At 46.0% G+C, this 19,780-nt stretch overlaps 1 protein-coding gene across 1 annotated transcript in view; it reads left to right on the forward strand.

The window, feature by feature from the left end:
• The window catches only part of mindy4 (MINDY lysine 48 deubiquitinase 4), a 210,121-nt gene that overhangs the window by 128,570 nt on the left and 61,771 nt on the right, over positions 1-19,780 (forward strand). Inside the window, exons 11-13 of the mRNA XM_055649066.1 lie at positions 992-1,055; positions 2,490-2,555; positions 7,002-7,069. Coding sequence (XP_055505041.1) covers positions 992-1,055; positions 2,490-2,555; positions 7,002-7,069 — 198 coding nt within the window. The remainder of the gene's footprint in view (positions 1-991; positions 1,056-2,489; positions 2,556-7,001; positions 7,070-19,780) is intronic.

Raw genomic sequence — 19,780 nt, forward strand, 5'->3', positions numbered from 1 at the left:
AAGCCATCACGGCCGGCCCGCGGCCAACTTCTACCGTGGGTGCGGCATGGACTTACCATCACCCCTGGAGGGGAGCTTCGACCATCGGCCCTGCGGTCTGCAGTGCTTCTGGCTGCGGCGCGGCGGGAACCTTAAATCTTCGACCGCCGGCCTGCGGCCTACACCAACCTGAAGCCGCGGTCTCCGATGGGGAAGAGCCGATCCTGGACTTACCTTGACTTTGACTTTGTCCCTTACCATCTGGACGCCCACAACAACGGCTGCGGAGGGTGGAGGCCCCGACCACGGGAAAATGGAGGAGGACTGGCCAAGTTCTGTGCCTTCCACCATAGTGATGAATGCTGTGGTGGATGTTTGTGTTACATTTTTATTGTGGTTGTGTGTTCCTTATTATTGTACCGCTGCTGACAACCCAAATTCCACCGACCCTGGTTGTGTGGCAAATAAATTCTATTCTATTCTAAATTCTATTCTTCTGAGTGTCTGTGTTGCTGCATGTGTGGCAGTAACTATGTATCTTCTTCTTGCGTATGGCGTGCACAGCCTGTGTATATGTTGCTCTATGAGAATGGGATGGTGTGTGTGTGTGTGGCTGTGTATGAATGGGATGGTGTGTGTGTATGTGCCTCTGTATGAATGGGCGTATGTGTGTATGTTGCTCTATGAGAATGGGATGGTGTGTGAATGTGGCTCTGTATGAATGGGCGTGTGTTTATGTCACTCTTTGTGTGAATGAGCTTATGTGTGTATGTCGATTTGTGAGAATGGGAGGGTGTGTGTGTGCATGTGGCTCTTTATTGGTGTATATGGCGCCGTGTAAATTGATGTGTGTGCTTGTATGTGGCTCTATTTGAATGTGTGTGTGTGATTGTGGCTGTGTGTGTGTGCGGGTCCGTTTGAATGAGGTGGCTATCGCCAACTGTATACCAATCCCCATACAAGAATAGTTGCCCACTGCATGCTAGTTTACATATATAACCTTGTGTTCCAGGTCAACAGGAAGACAACAGTTTACCCCAGCAGGAAAATATAAAGCTGATGGGACTGTCGAAACGGTATGTCTCCTTTGCAGATTTAAATATTTTTCTGAAGGAAAGGCATTGCCATGTGTGAGGGTGGTAAAAGCATGTTCAATAGTGACCATGCTGACTGTACCCGCTACCAGAAATCACACCTGCCCGGGGCTGGACGCACATCTCACTGTTCCCTTTTAGTGGTGATCTTTTAGAGATTTATCAGATCATGAAGGAAATAGGTAGAATAATTGCACAGAGTCTTTTACCCTGAGTAGGAGAATCAAGAACCAGAGGGCATAGGTTTAAGTGGAGAGGGTTTAAGTTTTAATAGGAATCTGAGGGGCAACTTTTTCACACAGAGGGTGGTGGGTGTATCGAACAAGCTGCCAGAGGAGGTAGTTGAGGCAGTTACTCTAATACCATTTGAAAGACATTGGATAGGTACATGGCCAGGAAAGGTTCATAGAGGGATGCGCACCAATCACGGGCGGGTGGGACTAGTATAGATGGGGCAGCGTTGGGCGGAAGGGCCTGTTTCCGTGTTGTGTGACTCTATTTTAGGGTGGCCATCTCACTCCTTAAAGCCAGGTGGTCAGGTGGCTATCCCAATCTAGAGATCTGAGCTCAAAGCTGGCGCTCCAAAGCAGTATTGAGGTCGGCAGGGTTATTGTCATTTGGATCCGATGTGAAACACAGGCTTCATTTAAACATTGGAAGAAGGGTCCCCGATCTGAAACGTCACATATGCATGTTCTGAGATGTTGCCTGACCCGTTGAACTACTCAGCACTTTCTGTCCTCATTTGTAAACCAGCATCTGCAGTTTCCTCGTCTGAACCTCCTGGATCATAAATTCATAAGTTCTAGGAAGAGAATTAGGCCATTTGACCCATCAAATCTATTCCACCATTCAACCGTGGCTGATCTATCATTCCCTCTCAACCCCGTTCTGCTGCCTTCTCCCCATAACCACTGACAACCTTTCAAATTGGGAATCTGTTAATCTCCGCCTTAAAAATGCCCATTGACAGGCTCCACATCCATCTGTGGCAATGAATTCCATAGATTCACCACCTTCTCGCTAAAGAAATTCATCCTCATCTCCTTTCTAAAGGTACGTCCTTTTATTCGGAGGCCATGGCCTTTGCTCCTCCTCTCTCTCACTAGTGGAAACATCCACTCCACATTCACTCTATCCAGGCCCCACCACCTCTCCCCAGATAGATTTTGGTGCTGATTAAGTATTTTGAATTACATCCCAAGGTTGTAAAATGGAACTAGCTTGTGAACAGACCAATGTTGAACACCTGGCATTTGCAGACTGTCAGTAAAAGATTCTGTTACTAAAATTGGTAATATACTGTGTTATATTTAATCACTCAAGAGTGTGATTGATCACAACTATTTGGAAAGCTTTTTTCTCACCATTCCTAACTTATTTTATTGAAGTAATGTGGTATTTGTTCCCTTTCAGATTATACTGAATACGCTGACAAACTTCAAAGATCTGACCACTTTTCTACAGCAAAATGTTGGCCAGGTTTGAACTGTCTCTTTTTGATTTGCCTTCCTGAGCACTTTAAATTAAATCCAAATAATTGCTAGAATTGCCCAACATTCATTCAATGTGGTATGTAAGAGATGATTTCAAGTTTAGGGTGCCTTGTAGGGGCTGACAAAGCTTTTAGAAACTTGAGCTTATATAATTGCTGCCTATAACCCAGCCTCATCAGGTATCACTCACCCAGGATCCCTGCCTATATCAGTTTCCAGGCTACCAATGGCTTTCAGGATTCTCTAAAGCCTCGCTCCATCATCCCAACAACGCACAGACCTCACCGTTGCGCGGCGGTAGAGTTGCTAACTCACAGCGCCAGAGACCAGGGTTCGATCCTGACCTCAGGTGCTCTCTGTACGGAGTTTGCAACTTCTCCCTGTGACCGTATGGGATTTCTCTGGTTTCCTACCACAATCCAAAGACATAGGCTAATTGACTTCCGGAAATTTTCCCTCGTGTGTAAGATTGAACTAGTGTACGGGTGATCACTCGTTGGTGTGGACTTAGTAGGACGAAGGGCCTGTTTTCACGCTGTATCTCTGAACGAAACTAGACTAAACTTTGGTCTTCCAATGCTGAGTCTCCCATTCACTTCAACTCATGCTTACAGGCTGTGCCCATGATCCCCCAAGATCTGGAATTCTCTCAACCAACTGGAGAACGTTGGTTCTGACGTCCCATCTACCTTATCGGAGACCTTCAAATTTCTTTAATGGATTTTACTGGACTTTATCTTGCACTGAATGTTATGAGTACACTGTGGACACCTTGATTGTAATCATGTATAGTTTCCACTGACTGGATAGCACACAACAAAAAGCTTTTAACTGTACCTCGGTTCACGTGACAATAATAAGCATATCTGCTGCTCTCTTTTCCTGAATTGCCTTTGGCAACCCATCCCTCAGTTGTTTGCCCTTTGCTCTGTAAACTTATAAGGGCATTTTGCTTTGTCGCATTGTCGTTAGATTTTCATTTCTCGAGGTAGGCTTGGAATTTATTTGATGGTTTATTTGCAAATGGCTGCCTTTAGAGTTACAGACTTTGACGTGCCTTTAATTGGAAACATCTTTTAGTCTTTAGACTTCAGAGATACACCTCAGAAAGAACTCCTTCGGCTCACTGAGTCTGTGCTGACCAGCGATCATCCCGTACACTAGCACTATCCTACACACTAGGGACAATTTACAATTTTACCAAAGCCAATTAACTTACAAACCTGCGCGACTTCGAAGTGGAGAAAACCCGCGCAGTATTAAGGGGAATGTGCAAACTCCGTACAGACACCACCCATAGTCAGGATGGAACCCGGGTCTCTGGGGCTGTAAGGCAGCAACTCTACCGCTGTGCTGCCCCTTCTCTGCAGAACTTCCTTAAAACAAGCTGGCAAAATAATCATGCAAACTGCATAGCACCTAGTTTAATGTTGATGAGGGCGATGCAGTGGGGCCTGTGCTCCACAATAGACATGGCACACATCAATACCAATACCACAGTGGGTTCTGCGGAGCATTTTCCATCATCAATGACATTTGTTTCTGGTTGAAGTGTTTTTGCTGGCATTTAATGAGTTGGTTGTACTGCTGGCACAGTAAGAGATGCATCAAGTGGGCATTACAGAAGCATGCAGTTATTCCTGGAAGAATGCTGTTCCCTCACACGGCACAGACAATATTGGTCAGTGTGATTGCATCAAATTACCTAGCACACTGCTTGGAGTAAACACTACATGAGCCAAGGTCTCGTATTGATGTGTGTCATGTTTATTGTGGAGCACAGACCCCACTGTGTGTGTGCTGTCTTGATGTTCCTGTCCTGTCATCAACATTAAGCTGGGTGTTATGTGGCTTGCATGATTATTTTGCCTGTTTTTATTTTCACAAGGAACTTTGCAGAAAAAAAATGTTTCCAACTCAAATCTACTTTAAACCTGCGGCACAGAATGCAGCCTTTTGCCAAATAAACTGTTGAATAAAATCCCAAACCTTGACCTTTACCCCTGCTAAATACTTAAATGATTAAAACAAATGGTGAAAGGCCTGGGTAGAGTGGATGTGGAGAGGATGTTTCCACTGGTGGGTGAGTCTAGGACCAGAGGCCACAGCCTCAGAATAAAAGGACGTACCTTTAGAAAGGAGATAGGGAATTTCTTTTGTCAGAGGGTGGTGAATTGTAGAACCACAGACGGCTATGGAGGACAAGTCGTGGGGTATTTTTAAGACAGAGATTGACAGATACTTGATTAGTCAAGGTGTCGGGAGTTATGGGTGAAGGCAGGAGAATGGGGTTGAGAGGGAAAGAGATCAGTCGTGATTCAATGGGCCGAATGGCGTACTTCTGCTCCTATGGCTTATGATGCAAAATCTTTTCCCAAGGGTTCCCCTTGAATTGGAAATTCAATTCCCTACATCACGAAATGTGTGCTCTTTTTGTTACTGTGATTATTTTATCGTTGGTTTGTCGCCATTGACCATTGAAACAGTCTTTGTCGTATCACAGAACAGTACAGCACAGGGACAGGCTCTTGAGCCCATAATGTCTGTGTCGAACATAATGCAAAGATAAACTAATTTCTGCCTATACTTGATCCAGACTGCTCCATTCCTTTCATATTCATGTGCCTATCTGAAAGCCTCTTAAACACCAGTGTCGTATTTGCCTCCACCACCACTCCTGGCAGCGTGTTACAGGCACCCACTGGTTCAATGGTACTTTATTGTTAATAAATGTTCAGTTAAATTCCTTATTTTGCATACAATTCAGTACTTCTTACTGTGTAAGAGTACAAGAGTGCAACGATTATAGTGTAAGAATAGTAGATTACTCTGGGGCAGTATACAAAGAGTCGCCATGTTACTGACGCTACTAACTATGTAAAAAAAATTGCCCTGCACATCTCCTTTAAACTTTGTCCCTTTCACTTTAATGCCATGCTCTCTAATCTTTGACATTACCACCCTGGTAAAAAGGTTCTGACTCTACCTCTCATGATTTTATATACAGTACTTCTTTCAGGTCTCCTTTCAACCTCTGGCATTCTAGAAAAAACAAACCAAATTTGTCCTTGCATCTTGGCAGTATTCTGGTAAATCTCATATCCACCCTTTATAAAGCTTCCACAACCTCCCTGTAATTGGATGACCAGAACTTCACTCAATGTTCCAATGTGGGTCTAACCAAAGTTCCCATTCTGCATCGTGACTTCCTGACTAAAATAAGCTTACCATATGTCCTATTTACCACTCTGCCATGAGACGTTTTAAAGCTTCCAATTGTTCCGTGGCCTCTTCTGCTCAGAGATGGAACTCAGGTTGGATGGAGTAGCATTAAATTTTCAGTGCAATATCAGGCATTCTACTTGGCTAGACTCTGCTAGTACCTGCCTCAACTACCTCCTCTGGAGAAGGGTTTCGGCCCGAAACGTTGTCTATTTCCTTCGCTCCATAGATGCTGCCGCACCCGCTGAGTTTCTCCAGCACTTTTGTCCACCTCTGGCAGTTTGTTCCACACACCCACCGCTCAGTTGAACTGGATATATATGTGATGGGGAATATGTTAAAGGGAATGTGGGCACAAAATGCTGGAGTAACTCAACAGGTCAGGCAGCATCTCTGGGGAGAAGGAATGGGTAACGTTTCGGGTCGAGACCCTTCTTCAGACTGATGTCAGGGGAGTGGGCGGGAAAGAGATCGAATCTAGTCGGAGACAGTAAGACTGGTGGGAGAATTGGGTAGGGGGAGGGGATGGAGAGAGAGGAAAAGCAAGGGCTATTTGAAATTAGAGAAGTTAATGTTCATACCGCTGGGGTGTAAGCTGCCCAAGCGAAATATGAGGTGCTGTTCCTCCAATTTGCGCTGAGCCTCACTCTGGCAATGGAGGAGGCCCAGGACAGAAAGGTCAGATTGGGAATGGGAGGGAGAGTTAAAGTGTTGAGCAATCAGGAGATCAGGTAGGTTAAGGCGGACTGAGCGGAGGTATTCAGCGAGATGATATACAGGAGTTGATACCTGGAACAGCGGATACAGTAGATGAGGTTGGAGGAGGCGCATGTGAACCTCTGCCTCACCTGAAAAGACTTTCCCTGGAGTCGAGGGGGGAGGTACAGGGACAGATGTAGCATCTCCTGCGGTTGCAAGTGAAAGTACCTGGGGAGGGGGTGGTTTGGGTGGGAAGAGACGACTTGAACAGGGAGTTGATGAGTTGATCAGGCCCCCTCCCATTCCCATTCTGATCTTTCTGTCCTAGGCCTCCTCCATTATCAGAGTGAGGCCCAGCGCAAATTTGAGGAACAGCACCTCGTATTTTGCTTGGGTAGTTTATATCTATAGTTATAGATCTGTTTTGTCAAAGCATGTGAGCTGATGTGTGTGGTTTCAAAAGCAGAAAGATGAAGTTTGTTGTTTTTATTTTCCTTGATCTGTATTATAGTTTGAGATTGGACCGTTTGGCTGCATTCTTCTGACCCTGTCTGCCATTTTATCCAGATCCATTGACTTGTGAGTACTCTGCTGTGCTTCTTTTAACAAAGATTTCTGTTGAATGGTGCTTTCATTGTCACGTGTGCGAAGTGAAATTCCTTACCTTGCAGACATTCCAGTAGAGTATTTCCATACCCCCGATCCCCGATTAGCAAGTATACAGAAATAGTCTACTAAGGCCGCATGCAAGAGGCGCCATGTTTTGGTGCCATTTTTAAAGTCCACGCTCCAGTTCTTATGAGCGGTGCCTGTTCAAGGCAAGTTCCAGGCTCTTGTGGGCCTCCAGCCATCTCCTGTGTTTATTATTGTAGGACTATGATTTTTTTTTTCCTTGAGGTAAACCATTGAAATGTATTTTTCTGATATGGGATGGGATTGCAGAAGCAGGTGAAAAGCTAATAGCAGACCAAAGAATCTGTGCAAACACTGGTTTTAATTTCCAGCTATTGGGATCCTCAGTAATCAGCCTAATTTTTGTATTTTGATTGAGTGCAAGATGCACAGAACATAAAACAGTACAGAGCAAAAACAGGCCACAGAAGTCCCGGTGAGGTTGAGTTTGGCTGCTTCACCCGATGTTGGCGCCACAGTTTCGGGGCACTTGTGGGCGTGGGGGGGGGGGGGGGGGGGGGTGGGGGGTGGGGGGGTTTTCAAGTGAACTCTCATAATGTTGTCCTGACCACCAGTTGCTGGAAAATCCGTGGTGGGCCTGTATTCACTCTTGTACAAAATGTAGCAAGAATTGCGGATGGGTATTTGGAAGGAAGAGCAACGCATGATCAGAAAAGTAGGTGTTCAGAAGCATTCGAAACTAAAGAAAGGCAGACCTGTTTGTGGATAGAATTCCAAAAAAGCTTTTTGTCTAGGTCACTAAGGATACGGACGGCATTGAGGAAAATTGTGATCCCTCAAGAGGCTAAGTTTGTCCCTGATGAGATCTTGAAGGAATGGCAGTCTCTGCAATTTAAGTAATTTCTGGTGGGAATTGTAAAATTAAATTACCATTTATGTGCCGACTTGATGGAAAGCTCAGTAAAAGATATTTTCAACAGGTTTGAATAATCGATAAAGAATTAATACAGTTCAGTTCATTGAGACAGTGTGAAGATGAATGGTTTGTGTGCAACCTCCCTCGTTCAGCTAACATTTATTTTGAACATTATCTGATGACCTTCTTGCCACTGACATTAACCATATCTCTAAATTCCAATGTGGAAATATTTTCACGTTAATGAGAGCAATAAGTGTTGCTCTAATGTGTCTGGAGCAGGCAATGAGGCACCACTAAATGCTTTTAAATGATGCTGTTAGTTATGCTGATGACCTTTTTAGATATTAATACACTGGCCATCTTTTATCTGATAAAACTTTCCAATCCATCATATAAGTATCACTTGTGTCAAGCCTCCGGTGTCCTGCATTACAGCTAAAAGTTTTATTGTTGCCATAAATAAATCCATTAAGGATTATGTCTTTCCTAACTTGACTTTCCACTTCTGTTTGTATCAGCAATGCATCAAGATATTCATTTGGGGATACCTTTTCTGAATCTTTGATGTACAGCATGGAAACAACTCATCCACGCTGGTCAATATGCCCATCTAAGATGGTATCATATACCCATGTTTGGCCCATATTTTCTTAAATTTTTCCTGTCCATGTACATACCCAGATGTCTTTTAATTGTTGTTATTGTACCTGCCTTAACGACTTCCTCTGGCATCTTATTCCATGTGCCCATGTGAACAAATGGCCCCACTGGTTCTATTTAATCTCTCCCCTCTCATCTTAAACCTATGCCCTTCATTCCCCAATCCTGTAAAGGGCCTGTCCCACTTTCACAACCTAATTCACGATCTCTGCCGAGTTTGCCCTTGACGCGCAGCATGGTCGTCACGAGGTCGTAAGTAGGTCGTGATGCTAGTCGTAGCTACTCGTGACAACAAGTAGGTCGGGGCGTTTTTTCAACATGATGAAAAACGTCCACGAGTAAAAAAGGTCGTGAATTAGGTAGGGCGTGAAAGTGGTACAGGCCCTTAATTCTTGGTAACCACCAATAAAGATGTATCCACTCAAAATATTTGGAGTTGGGTTATTTTTAAGGTCCAGGTTGAACACCGATTTTCCAGCAATTGATGGACCACCCTGTAATCTGGACAAAATTACGAGAGCTCAGTTGAGATTCCCTGAGTGGCCACAGATGGCGTTGTGAGTGGCGAGCGTGCTTTACGGTCATGTCACTCCATCATGAAAGACCATGCTCTCAATCTTCTCTTTTAGCTGCTATGCAAAGACAATACAGTAAACACTCGTTTTAACGACCCTCCTTATATCAGATGTCGGACATAGTGGATGGACCCGCAGACTCATCCGCTGCTCCCACCGTCTCCACGGCCGTTTAAAGCCCTAGCATCAGACTGCAGTCTCAACTCACAAAGTGCACCAGCAAGCCCTTCTTAACCCACCGAAAGGACACAAAGAGCTGGAGTAATTCAGTGGGTCAGGATCCCTGGAGAATATGGATAGATGACCTTGGGACCCTCCCTCAAACTGATTCAGTTGGCCGAGTTACTCAAGCACTTTGCGTTTCTGTGTGCCCTCTCGGTCACCATGGGCCCCCTTTCCCTCTCACCTGCTGTTGCTTCCGAGATGGAGTATGTTGGAGGCTCTAGGGGAGAAGGAGGAGGTGGTGGAGAGGGGGAGGGGGGGAAGTAAGCGTCGGCGACCCGAAGGTCAGCAGACGAGGCTCCCCCCCACTGTCCCATCCCCCCCACTGTCCCATCCCCTCCTCCTCCTCCCCCCACCACTGGTGCCTGCTCCTCTCCAAAACTGGTCACTCTTTAAAACATTTTGACATTGTGAAAGTTGTCACGTAAATTATAATTCTTTTCTTTCACAACTGTCTTAGATGTGATCTAGTCTAGCTTTAGTTAAAGAAGTTATGAGGCAAAGAAAGGGTAGACAGTCAGAACCATTTTCCCCAGGGTGGAAATGTGAAAGACCAAAGGGCTTAGCTTTAAGGTGAGAGGGGCAAAGTTTAAAGGAGATTTGTGTGGCAGAGTTTTTTTACACAGAAGGTAGTGGGTGCCCAGAACACACTGCCCGAGTTTGTGGTGGAAGCAGACACCTTAGTGGTGTTTGAGGCTTTTGGATATTCAAGGGATAGAGGGATATGGATCATGTGCAGGCAGAGGAGTCAGTTTAACTTGACTTCAAGTTCAGCATAAACATTGTGTTCCTGTGCTGTACTGTTCTACTGTATGTTATAACTAAATAGTTTGATACTTAAGCTAGGAAAAGCCAAACAGCAATTTCTCTTCTTTCTCAGGTTCAATGTTCACCTATATTTCTGGACTTTTTAATCATTTAAAGTTTTTTAAAAAGCCAGAAAACTCACCCATTTCCGACCGACCCCCCCCCCCCCCCCCAAGTGACGACACAATGGACTCGCAAGCCAGGACGGGACACTCCGGGAGGGAGGGGCATTCCAGCATACCCGAGTGACGTCACAATGCACTCGCAAGGCAGGACGGGCCACTCTGGGAGGGAGGGGCACTCCAGCGCACTCGCGTGGCGGCCGACACCCAATGGGGAGGATGATGTTGGTGCTGGCGCTGGAGTGAGAGCCGAGCCCGGGGCATGGGATGGGGCCGTGACTGGGGCCGAAAAAGCAGCCGCCGCTGGAACCAAGGATGAGCCTGCGTCCGGGGTCAGGGACGAGCCCACTGGAGCCCAGGCGGCGGCCGAGCTGATGGCTGGAGTCTACAGCCAGGGCCGGGCCGAGTACGAGAACCAGGCCGAGTTCCAGGCCCTGGTGCTGCTCTACGATCTGGGGCAGGGAATGGGAGTTAGGGAAGGAGGATGAGGGAAATGAGGAGGGAGATGAGGTGGGGAGTGGGGTGGTAGAGGGAGATGGGGGGGGGGGTGTGGAGGAGGGAGATGCCCCCTCCCTATCTACACTCCCACCCTCTCTACCACCCTCCCTCTCTAGGGATGGTGGAGGAGGAAGAACTGCTGGGGGATGAGGAGAAAAGAGCCACGCTTGCGCAGTTTGGGACTATGCGTGAGTGGTGCAATATTGCATTGGGGGAACGGCTTGCTTTGGGGGAACGGGTGAATGGTGGAATCTTGCGTTGGAGGAGCAGACCCAACGGGTCTGCACTTGGTCTAGTAGTTATTTAAATATTTCTTCCCAATGTGACCAAATTAGGTTCAGAAAGATAGCTATCTTTGAGCAAATGAACGGTTGTCCAGCAGTCAGCTCGTTCCAGATGATTAATACAAAACATTGACGACTGTGCATTTTAACTAACATAAACAGTAGCATTCCAAGCTAGCTTTGCATCACACTGCCCTGTCCGCATGCTGCAAGCATGTGAGAAATGTGGCTCTCTGGACAATGACAGACACTTAATCTTGATTCCCTTTAGCACAAGTGTAGACGATGGCAGTAATGGGTGCATAGAAGTCAGCATCTGGGGCAAACTAATGATGTAAATGATCCTTTACAGTAATTCTTAACATTGTTCGCATGCTAAAAGTAAAGCTCAACAGATGTCTTTCTCCCTCTGCATAGAATTGTTCTTGTGACAAATTAATCAACTGTCCCTTATTCCTCCAACCCGTGAAAATAATTACAAGATATCATGTGAGATTTTAGAAGATCGACTCTTGCTGTTTAGTTTAGAGATACAGCAAGATAACAGGCCCTTCGGCCTGCCGAGTCCATGCTGCCAGCGATCTCTGCACACTGACACTATCATACGACACGATACGATAGAACTTTATTGATCCCTGGAGGGAAATTGATCTGCCAACAGTCATAAAACACAAGACACATGAAACATGAAATTGAAGTGATGAGTGGAAAAGATTGGGGATGTGTAAAGATTTTGGGAGGGGGGATGGGGGGTAGGGTGGGGGGGGGGGGGTGGAGGTAGGACGTCAGTGTACACAATGACAGAAGGGGTGGAGCCACAGGGAAAAAGGATCTCCTGTGGTGTTCTGTACTGCATCTTGATTGAACCAGTCTGTGGCTGATGGTACTTCTCTGGTTGACTAGTAGTGAACTGAATTGTCCAAGATGCTCAGTAGTTTGAGGAGCATTTTCCCCTCTAAAGACCACCTCCCATGAATCTAACTCGTCCCCCAGGACAGAGCCATCCTTCCAGATGAGCTTGTTAATCTTGTTGGAGTCAGCGGCCTTTGTCCTGCTGCACCAGCACACGGCAGCAAAGAAGGTGGCACTGTCTACCACCGATTGGTAGAACATCTGCAGCATCCTACTGCAGATGTTGAAGGAGTGGAGCGTTCGCAAAAAGCACAAAGACATCCCTGAGTCTAATGCAAGTGTGGACGGCTTTCAGACTGTTCGGGCAAATAGGGACTTCAGAGAGAGTGACCAGTGTAAAGGTGGGGGACTTGCTATCCTCATTAACAACAAATGGTACAACATCCCCACGGTTAAGGAACGCATGTGTAGTCCAGACATTGAACTGATGGCTGTGGGTCTCCGTCCATACTATATGCCCAGTGAATTGTCACACGTTATTGTGGCGGCTGTTTGCATTCCTCAGTCCACCAACCTTCTGCGCACGAGTGACATCATCCCCACAGTCACCGGGAGACACAACACCCGAGTGCTTTCATTGCAATCTCGTGACTTTGGACGCTACCTACCCACTTCCACTCAGTTTGTTGACTGTCCCACCAAGGATATGAAAATGCTGGAGTACTCAGCGGGACAGGCAGCATCTCTGGACGGACCGACGGAATGGGTAACGTTTTGGATCGAGACTCTTCTCTTGGTCCGAATCGTCACCCAATCCTTCGCTCCAGATTTGCTGCCTGTCCCGCCAAGTTACTCCAACTTTTAGTGTAGGTATGTTACAAAACCTACCTGAATCGTGGCTGAGCATCTGCCCTACCCCGTGTGCGCGATTTTGGTGCTGTTTAGAGGGGGCGGGTTTAAAACGCGATTTTTACTAGGCTGTTGCAATCGAAAATGTTCAGCCTAGTAAATCATTAACGGAAAATTGCTGAAAGACCCCATCGCAAAAGGTATTATTAGTTTTTATGGCCTTGTATAATAGTTATAGTAGTTTAAAAATCACTCTCTCAATCCGCAACCTCTCGCAGCCCCAGGGTTTTATAAAGCAAACAATTAAAGGTATGTACCTTATTTTTACATTAAATGGGGCTTGTATATAGCCCTGTATATAAAGTTTTCTATAGCGAGTAGTTCATTTTGGGCTCTTTATATCCCGCAGTATTTTTCTGGGCACTTGAGGGCACAAATCCAGCGCAATGTGAACGTTCTAAACCAGCGCGTTCACAGGAACCCACTAGAAAGCTGATTTAAATTGACTTTAATTTACAGCAATAGAACACTAAATTCCTTCCATTTGGCCTATAAATTGATGTAAATGAGATTTAAAAATCATGTTTTATTGTGAATTATTTGTGAATATTATTTGGACACTTGGGCTATTTAAAAATGTTAATCATTTATTAAGAAATGGATAGATGTTTAGATCTAGTAATTGAAGTTTGAAATTAGCTACAATTGGGTAACTAACTAATTATATGCTTTAATTTCAGGTCATCCAAGTAAGATTGATTTATATTTGTTTCAGAATGCTTCAATCTATGATAACTGAAAATTTCATTCAGTTCTCTTAATTTTTAAGAAGGTTATGGGCTTTTGAGTGTCCACGATCATAGCTTTTTTGTTATGTCCATAGAAAATCAATAGGGAACAAGATGCTAATTTCCGAATATGAAAATGGCCATAACTTTTTTATTACTTGAGATATGAAAGTGAATTAGGTGTCAAATTAAACTTATTGTTATGCTTTATCTGATGGGATAAATTGCAGACTTGATTTTTTAAATCTCAAAATCTTGTAACATTGCTATTTAGTGTCTACAGTTTAAACCAGTATCTGCAGTTCCTTCCAATACAGCTCCTTAGCCCTTCCGCCACTGGGAATATCTGACCACAACATGGTTCACCTCCTACCCATGTATAAGCCAATCGTCCAGAGGCTGCCTGTGACCACAAGGTCATTGCAGGCCCCCAGAAGGTCCTTGAACGTCCTGGAATTTGAAACCCTGTTTTTCAAGGCCTTTCAAAATCCTTGGATTTATCACAGGAAAGTCCTTGAAAATTAGCTTTTTATGATAAAAGTATTAATTCATGCAGAGTAATGTGGAGTTTTTTCATTAAGTTTATAATGTGTATTTTTAATAACATTCGGGAAACATTGTTAGATATGTTTGCTAACGATGTTACCTGTCGGAGGGAGGGAAGGAGCACTAGGACCCAGCAGAGTCAGACCACGTGTTGCCTGCATCGTAGAGGTTGTGGGCCTCGTGCTGAGCCTGGAACTCTGGTGAGATGATGGCTCTGGCCCGCTGGTGGCCGGTGGAGAGGCGAGGGTCGGCGGAGTGGGTATGTGTGGGGGTGTGCGAGTGGGAGTGTGAGTGTGGGAGTGTGCACGTGGGAGTGTGGGAGTGGGTGTACGCGCATGGGAGTGTGCGCGTGTGAGTGCGCGTGTGTGAGTGTGCGCGCGTGGGTGTGCGCGCGCGTGGGAGTGTGCTCGTGGGTGTACGCGCATGGGAGTGTGCGCGTGTGAGTGCGCGTGTGTGAGTGTGCGCGCGTGGGTGTGCGCGCGCGTGGGAGTGTGCTCGTGGGTGTACGCGCATGGGAGTGTGCGCGTGTGTGTGAGTGTGCGCGTGTGTGGGTGGGCGTGCGTGGGTGTGCGCGCGCGTGGGAGTGTGCTCGTGGGTGTACGCGCATGGGAGTGTGCGCGTGTGAGTGCGCGTGTGTGAGTGTGCGCGCGTGGGTGTGCGCGCGCGTGGGAGTGTGCTCGTGGGTGTACGCGCATGGGAGTGTGCGCGTGTGAGTGCGCGTGTGTGAGTGTGCGCGCGTGGGTGTGCGCGCGCGTGGGAGTGCGTGCGCGCGCATGGAAGTGCGTGCGCGTGGGAGTGCGTGTGTGTGTGTGTGTGTGTGAAGGCCCAGAGCTGCGGGAGAGTCAGGGTGAATTGAGGATAGACAATAACCTTGTTTGACCCTCTTGGGAGACTAGCTCCCCCCCCCCCCACACAAGCAAAACCTGAAATGCCGCCCTTGTTTGACAGCTCCGGCACATAAAAAATTAGTACTGCAACACTGGGTAGTGCGGGAACTTACACGTCAGTTCGCTGTCGGCTATGAATTTGATGGTTTCAATGTAATTTTGAAATAAAAAAAGCAGTTCCATCCTTCCCATTAATGTGGTTGCATAAATCTTTATGATTTTGTTGGTTAACCTTGATTGTTTTGTTTTGAATTTGTTTTACTTAAGTTCTTTTTTGAGTTCATAAAATTTATAAAACCAACATTTCTTTATAAAAGCAAGTAAAATATGTTATTTTAAGGTACAATAAAAAACAATGACAGTATAAATTAAGGGTAAACAGGCAAGAAAACTGTCATTTCAAGGTACAATTGCCTTGGAACCCTACCAGGGGGCAATGCCTCCTAGACCTCCATCTCTCTTAGTCTATTTTCAGTATTTTCCTGTCTCATGCCTGATGACAACAGAGGTCAGTGCGACAGGCCTGTAGTCATTAAGACCAATAATCCTTGTATTTTTGGGTACAGGGACAATAGTGGAGAATTTGAAGCAGACAGGGTCAGTAAAGGGTTGAAAAGCAAAGTTTGCCATTATGATTTCAGATTGAACAACTAACAGATGAGAAAACGGACCATTTGAAGTACTCTATTGAAGTACGAATATAGATAAGTTAACCATCTTGTGTGTAATTAGTATGTAGTTTAGTGTCGTGCTGTGCAACCTGGACTAATGGATTGACTGATCACCTTCTCAGATTTCCCTGAAAATCAGTATCTACATCAGAGCACACAAGTAGCACAACAGAAAACAAGGTCTCAACTCCAAATTCCAATGGGCATTTGGCAATAATTCGAGCTATATCAATGGTTCATAACTTCAAAGGAACTTTGAGTTGCACTTTGATTCAAATCATCCAATACATAGCAATTTATATACAAGTCACTGATTAACCATTAGTGTTTGCTGGATCCTTGAAAATGAGGTTTTTGGACCTTGAAAAGTCCTTGAATTTATAGCTGTTCCAATTGTACAAACCCTGTCAGTAAAGAGGTGGTCTACAGGGCTGGTATGAGGTTCACAGACTGGGGCGCACTCTCTAGTCCCCAAGGAGAGGATATTAATGAACTCACGGACTGTGTTACTAGATACATAAAGTTCTGTGTTGTCACTGAGGAGACTGTACACTGTTTCCCCAACAACAAGCCCTGGGTCACCAGTGAGATAAAGGCCCTTCTCAATCAGAAGAAGAGGGCCTTCAGGAATGGTGACATGGGGGAGGTGAAACGGATGCAGAAAGACCTGAAGGCCAGACTGAGACAGAGCAAGGATGACTACAGGAGGAAGCTGGAGCTGAAACTTCAGCAGAACAACATGAGGGATGTGTGGAGTGGTATAAAGAGCATTACAGGCTACAAGATGACCAGTGGCCTGGGGAGTGAAAGCAACAGGAATGGGCCAACGAGCTAAACCTTTTTTTAATAGATTTGATGGTGGGGTCTCTGCCCACCCTTCCCCCGGCTCCCCGACACACTGTCCCTCTCAATCCCCCTTTGCCGCCCCTGACCACTTCCTTTGCCGCCCCTGACCATCAAGGCTGGGCAGATGAGGAAAGAACTGAGCAGACTCCGCCCAGGCGAAGACACGGGTCCAGATGGTGTCAGCCCAGGGGTACACAAGGCGTGTGCCAGCCAGTTGTGCAGAGTACTCCAGCATATCTTCAACCTGAGCCTGGAGACGATTCCTGTAACGTGGAAGACATCCTGCTTGGTTCCTGTACCAAAGAGGACATGACCCAGCTCCTCCAATGACTACAGACCGGTGGTGCTGACTTCACACATCATGAAGTCCTTGGAGAGGCTGGTGCTCACACACCTGCAACCCCAGGTTAAACCCTACCTGAACCCCCAGCAGTTCGCTTGTCAAACAAAGATGGGTGTTGAGGAAGCCATCATCCACCTGCTCCATCGTTCTTATGCTCAGCTGGATCAGCCGGGAAGCACTACGAGAGTCATGTTTTTATACTTCTCCAGTTCCTTTAACACCATCCGGCCTGCACTACTGGGGAGCAAACTGACGAAGATGTGGGTGGATGCTCCATTGGTGACCTGGATCACCAGCTATCTGACTGGTTGGCCACAGTATGTCAGGCTACAGAACTGTGTCTCGGACATGGTAGTGAGTAACACAGGTGCTCCACAAGGGACGGTCCTCTCTTCCTTCCTGTTTACCATCTACACCTCGGACTTCAGATATAACCCAGACTACTGCACCTGCAAAAGTTCTCAGATGACTCTACAATCGTGGGCTGCATCAGTGAGGGGAGGGAAGCTGAATACAGAGGCGTAGTCACCGACTTTGTTGAGTGGTATGGGTTGAATCACCCGCAGCTCAACACCGACAAGACTAAGGTATTAGTAGTGGTCTTTAGGAGGAGAGGAACACCCCTGTTCCCTGTCTCCATCAATGGTGTGGATGTACAGTTTACCAAAGTGTACAAATACCTTGGAGTTTATCTGCATGGTAAACTAGACGTCCAGGAACGCTGTGGCCCTGTGCAAGAAGGGACAGAGCTGGCTGTACTTTTTGAGAAGGCTTCCGCTTCTTCAACGTCTGCAGTGAGATGCTGCAGATGTTCTACCAATCGGTGATGCCCAGTGCCATCTTCTTCACTGTCGCGGGCTGGGCCAGCAGGGCGAAGGCCGCAAACGCCAACAGGATTAACAAACTCATCAGGAAGGCTGATGACCTTTGGGCGAAGTTGGATTCATGGGAGGGTGGCCTTGGAGGGGAGGATGCTCCTCAAACTGGAGCATCTTGGACAATACACCCCACCCCCTCCACACTGGTCAACCTGAGAGTACCTTCAGCAACTGACTGGTTCCACCAAGATGCAGTGCAGAACGCCACAGGAGATATTTTTTCCCTGTGGTATCAAACTGTTTATCTCCTCCCCCTTCTGTTGTAGGGTAGACTGATACTGTATGTCCATCTACATCAATAGGTTTTTCTAAACACTTTGAGATGGAGACTGAGCCGAGCTCACGAGTACTCAGATCTGCAGATAGTAAATCAAAAGATAACAATCACCGAGTCTAATCGGAGTAAACAGGAATTGGCAAGTGGAGCTGTTTTAAGTAGATAATGAAGACCAGAACAGATCCATTTCTTTAAACTGGTTAGATTGTTTTGATAGACTTTATAAAAGTTTTATCAATGAATGGAACATTATAAATGCGCCCTGTGTGGATTTTCAGATGGAACTCGATCAAGCTCCATACAAAATGCTTGTTTGCATAATTAAGCCCCATGGACTTAAAGGATAGCAGCATGAATAAGAAAATGGCTATAAGGTATTAAGCAAGAAGCAGCTGTAAATGTTTTTATTTCAGGCTGTAGGTTAGATCTATAGCAATGGTATGAGAATCAGTGCTAGCAGTGCAGCTATATTATTATCGATCTTACAGCAAGGAAACATGCCCTTCGGCCCAATTTGCCCATACTGGCCAACATGTTCCATCTATACTAGTCCCACCTGCCTGCATTTGGCCGATATCCCTCTAAACCTGTCCTATCCATGTATGGTGTATTAATGTATTGAGCATCAATGACTTGGACAAAGGTGGACAGGGTAAATATGTCCACATTTGCAGATGACTCAAAGTGTACTAAACAATGAGGAGATAGAAGGTACACAAAAAAGCTGGAGAAACTCAGCGGATGCAGCAGCATCTATGAAGCGAAGGTGCTCGCTCCATAGATGCTGCTGCACCCGCTGAGTTTCTCCAGCTTTTTTGTGTACCTTCGATTTTCCAGCATCTGCAGTTCCTTCTTAAACAATGAGGAGATAGAATTGGCTGAATGGTCACACAGATGTTAAAATGTAACCACCAGAAAGTGGTTGAGGCAGGTACAATAACAACATTTAAAAACAACATTTTGATAGGTACACAAATATAAAAGGTGTAGAGGGACATGGGTTAAACACAGGCAATTGTAACTGGCTTAGATAGGCATCTTGTTCCGCATGGATCAGTTGGGCCAAATTTGGGTTCCCTGATATATTACTCTATGACTCCAAGACCTATAATGGTGAAAAGATACACATTGGCAGGACAAACCTGAGGGAACGATACAATTCTAAAAAGAGATGCAGGAACCATGGATATTGTTGCGTGTGCTTGATAGCACGTATCACCAGATTCAGGAACAGCTTCATCCCACCTGTTCTCAGACCCTTGGATGTTTATTTGAGAAACAAGCCTTCGGGATCGGGATATAACCCAAGTTTCCGGCTTTGCAAACGCTGTAAAGCAGCAACTCTACGTCTGCGCCACCGTGTTACCCTGTCATAAGCCATACAGTCTGAGAAATACAGGCCCTTCGGCCCAACTTGTCCACACCGGCCAACATTTCCCAGCTACACAAGCCCCACCTGCCTGCGCTTGGTCCATATCCCTCCAAGCCTGTCCTATCCATGTACCTGTCTAACTGTTTCTTAAACGTCGGGATAGCCCCAGCCTCAACTACCTCCTCTGGCAGCTTGTTTCATACAGTTGTGTGAAAAAGTTACCCCTTAGATTCATATTAAATCTTTTCCCCTCCACCTTGT

The sequence above is a fragment of the Leucoraja erinacea genome, chromosome 2 (assembly GCF_028641065.1).
Source record: "Leucoraja erinacea ecotype New England chromosome 2, Leri_hhj_1, whole genome shotgun sequence".
In the NCBI taxonomy this organism is placed as follows: Eukaryota; Metazoa; Chordata; class Chondrichthyes; order Rajiformes; family Rajidae; genus Leucoraja; species Leucoraja erinaceus.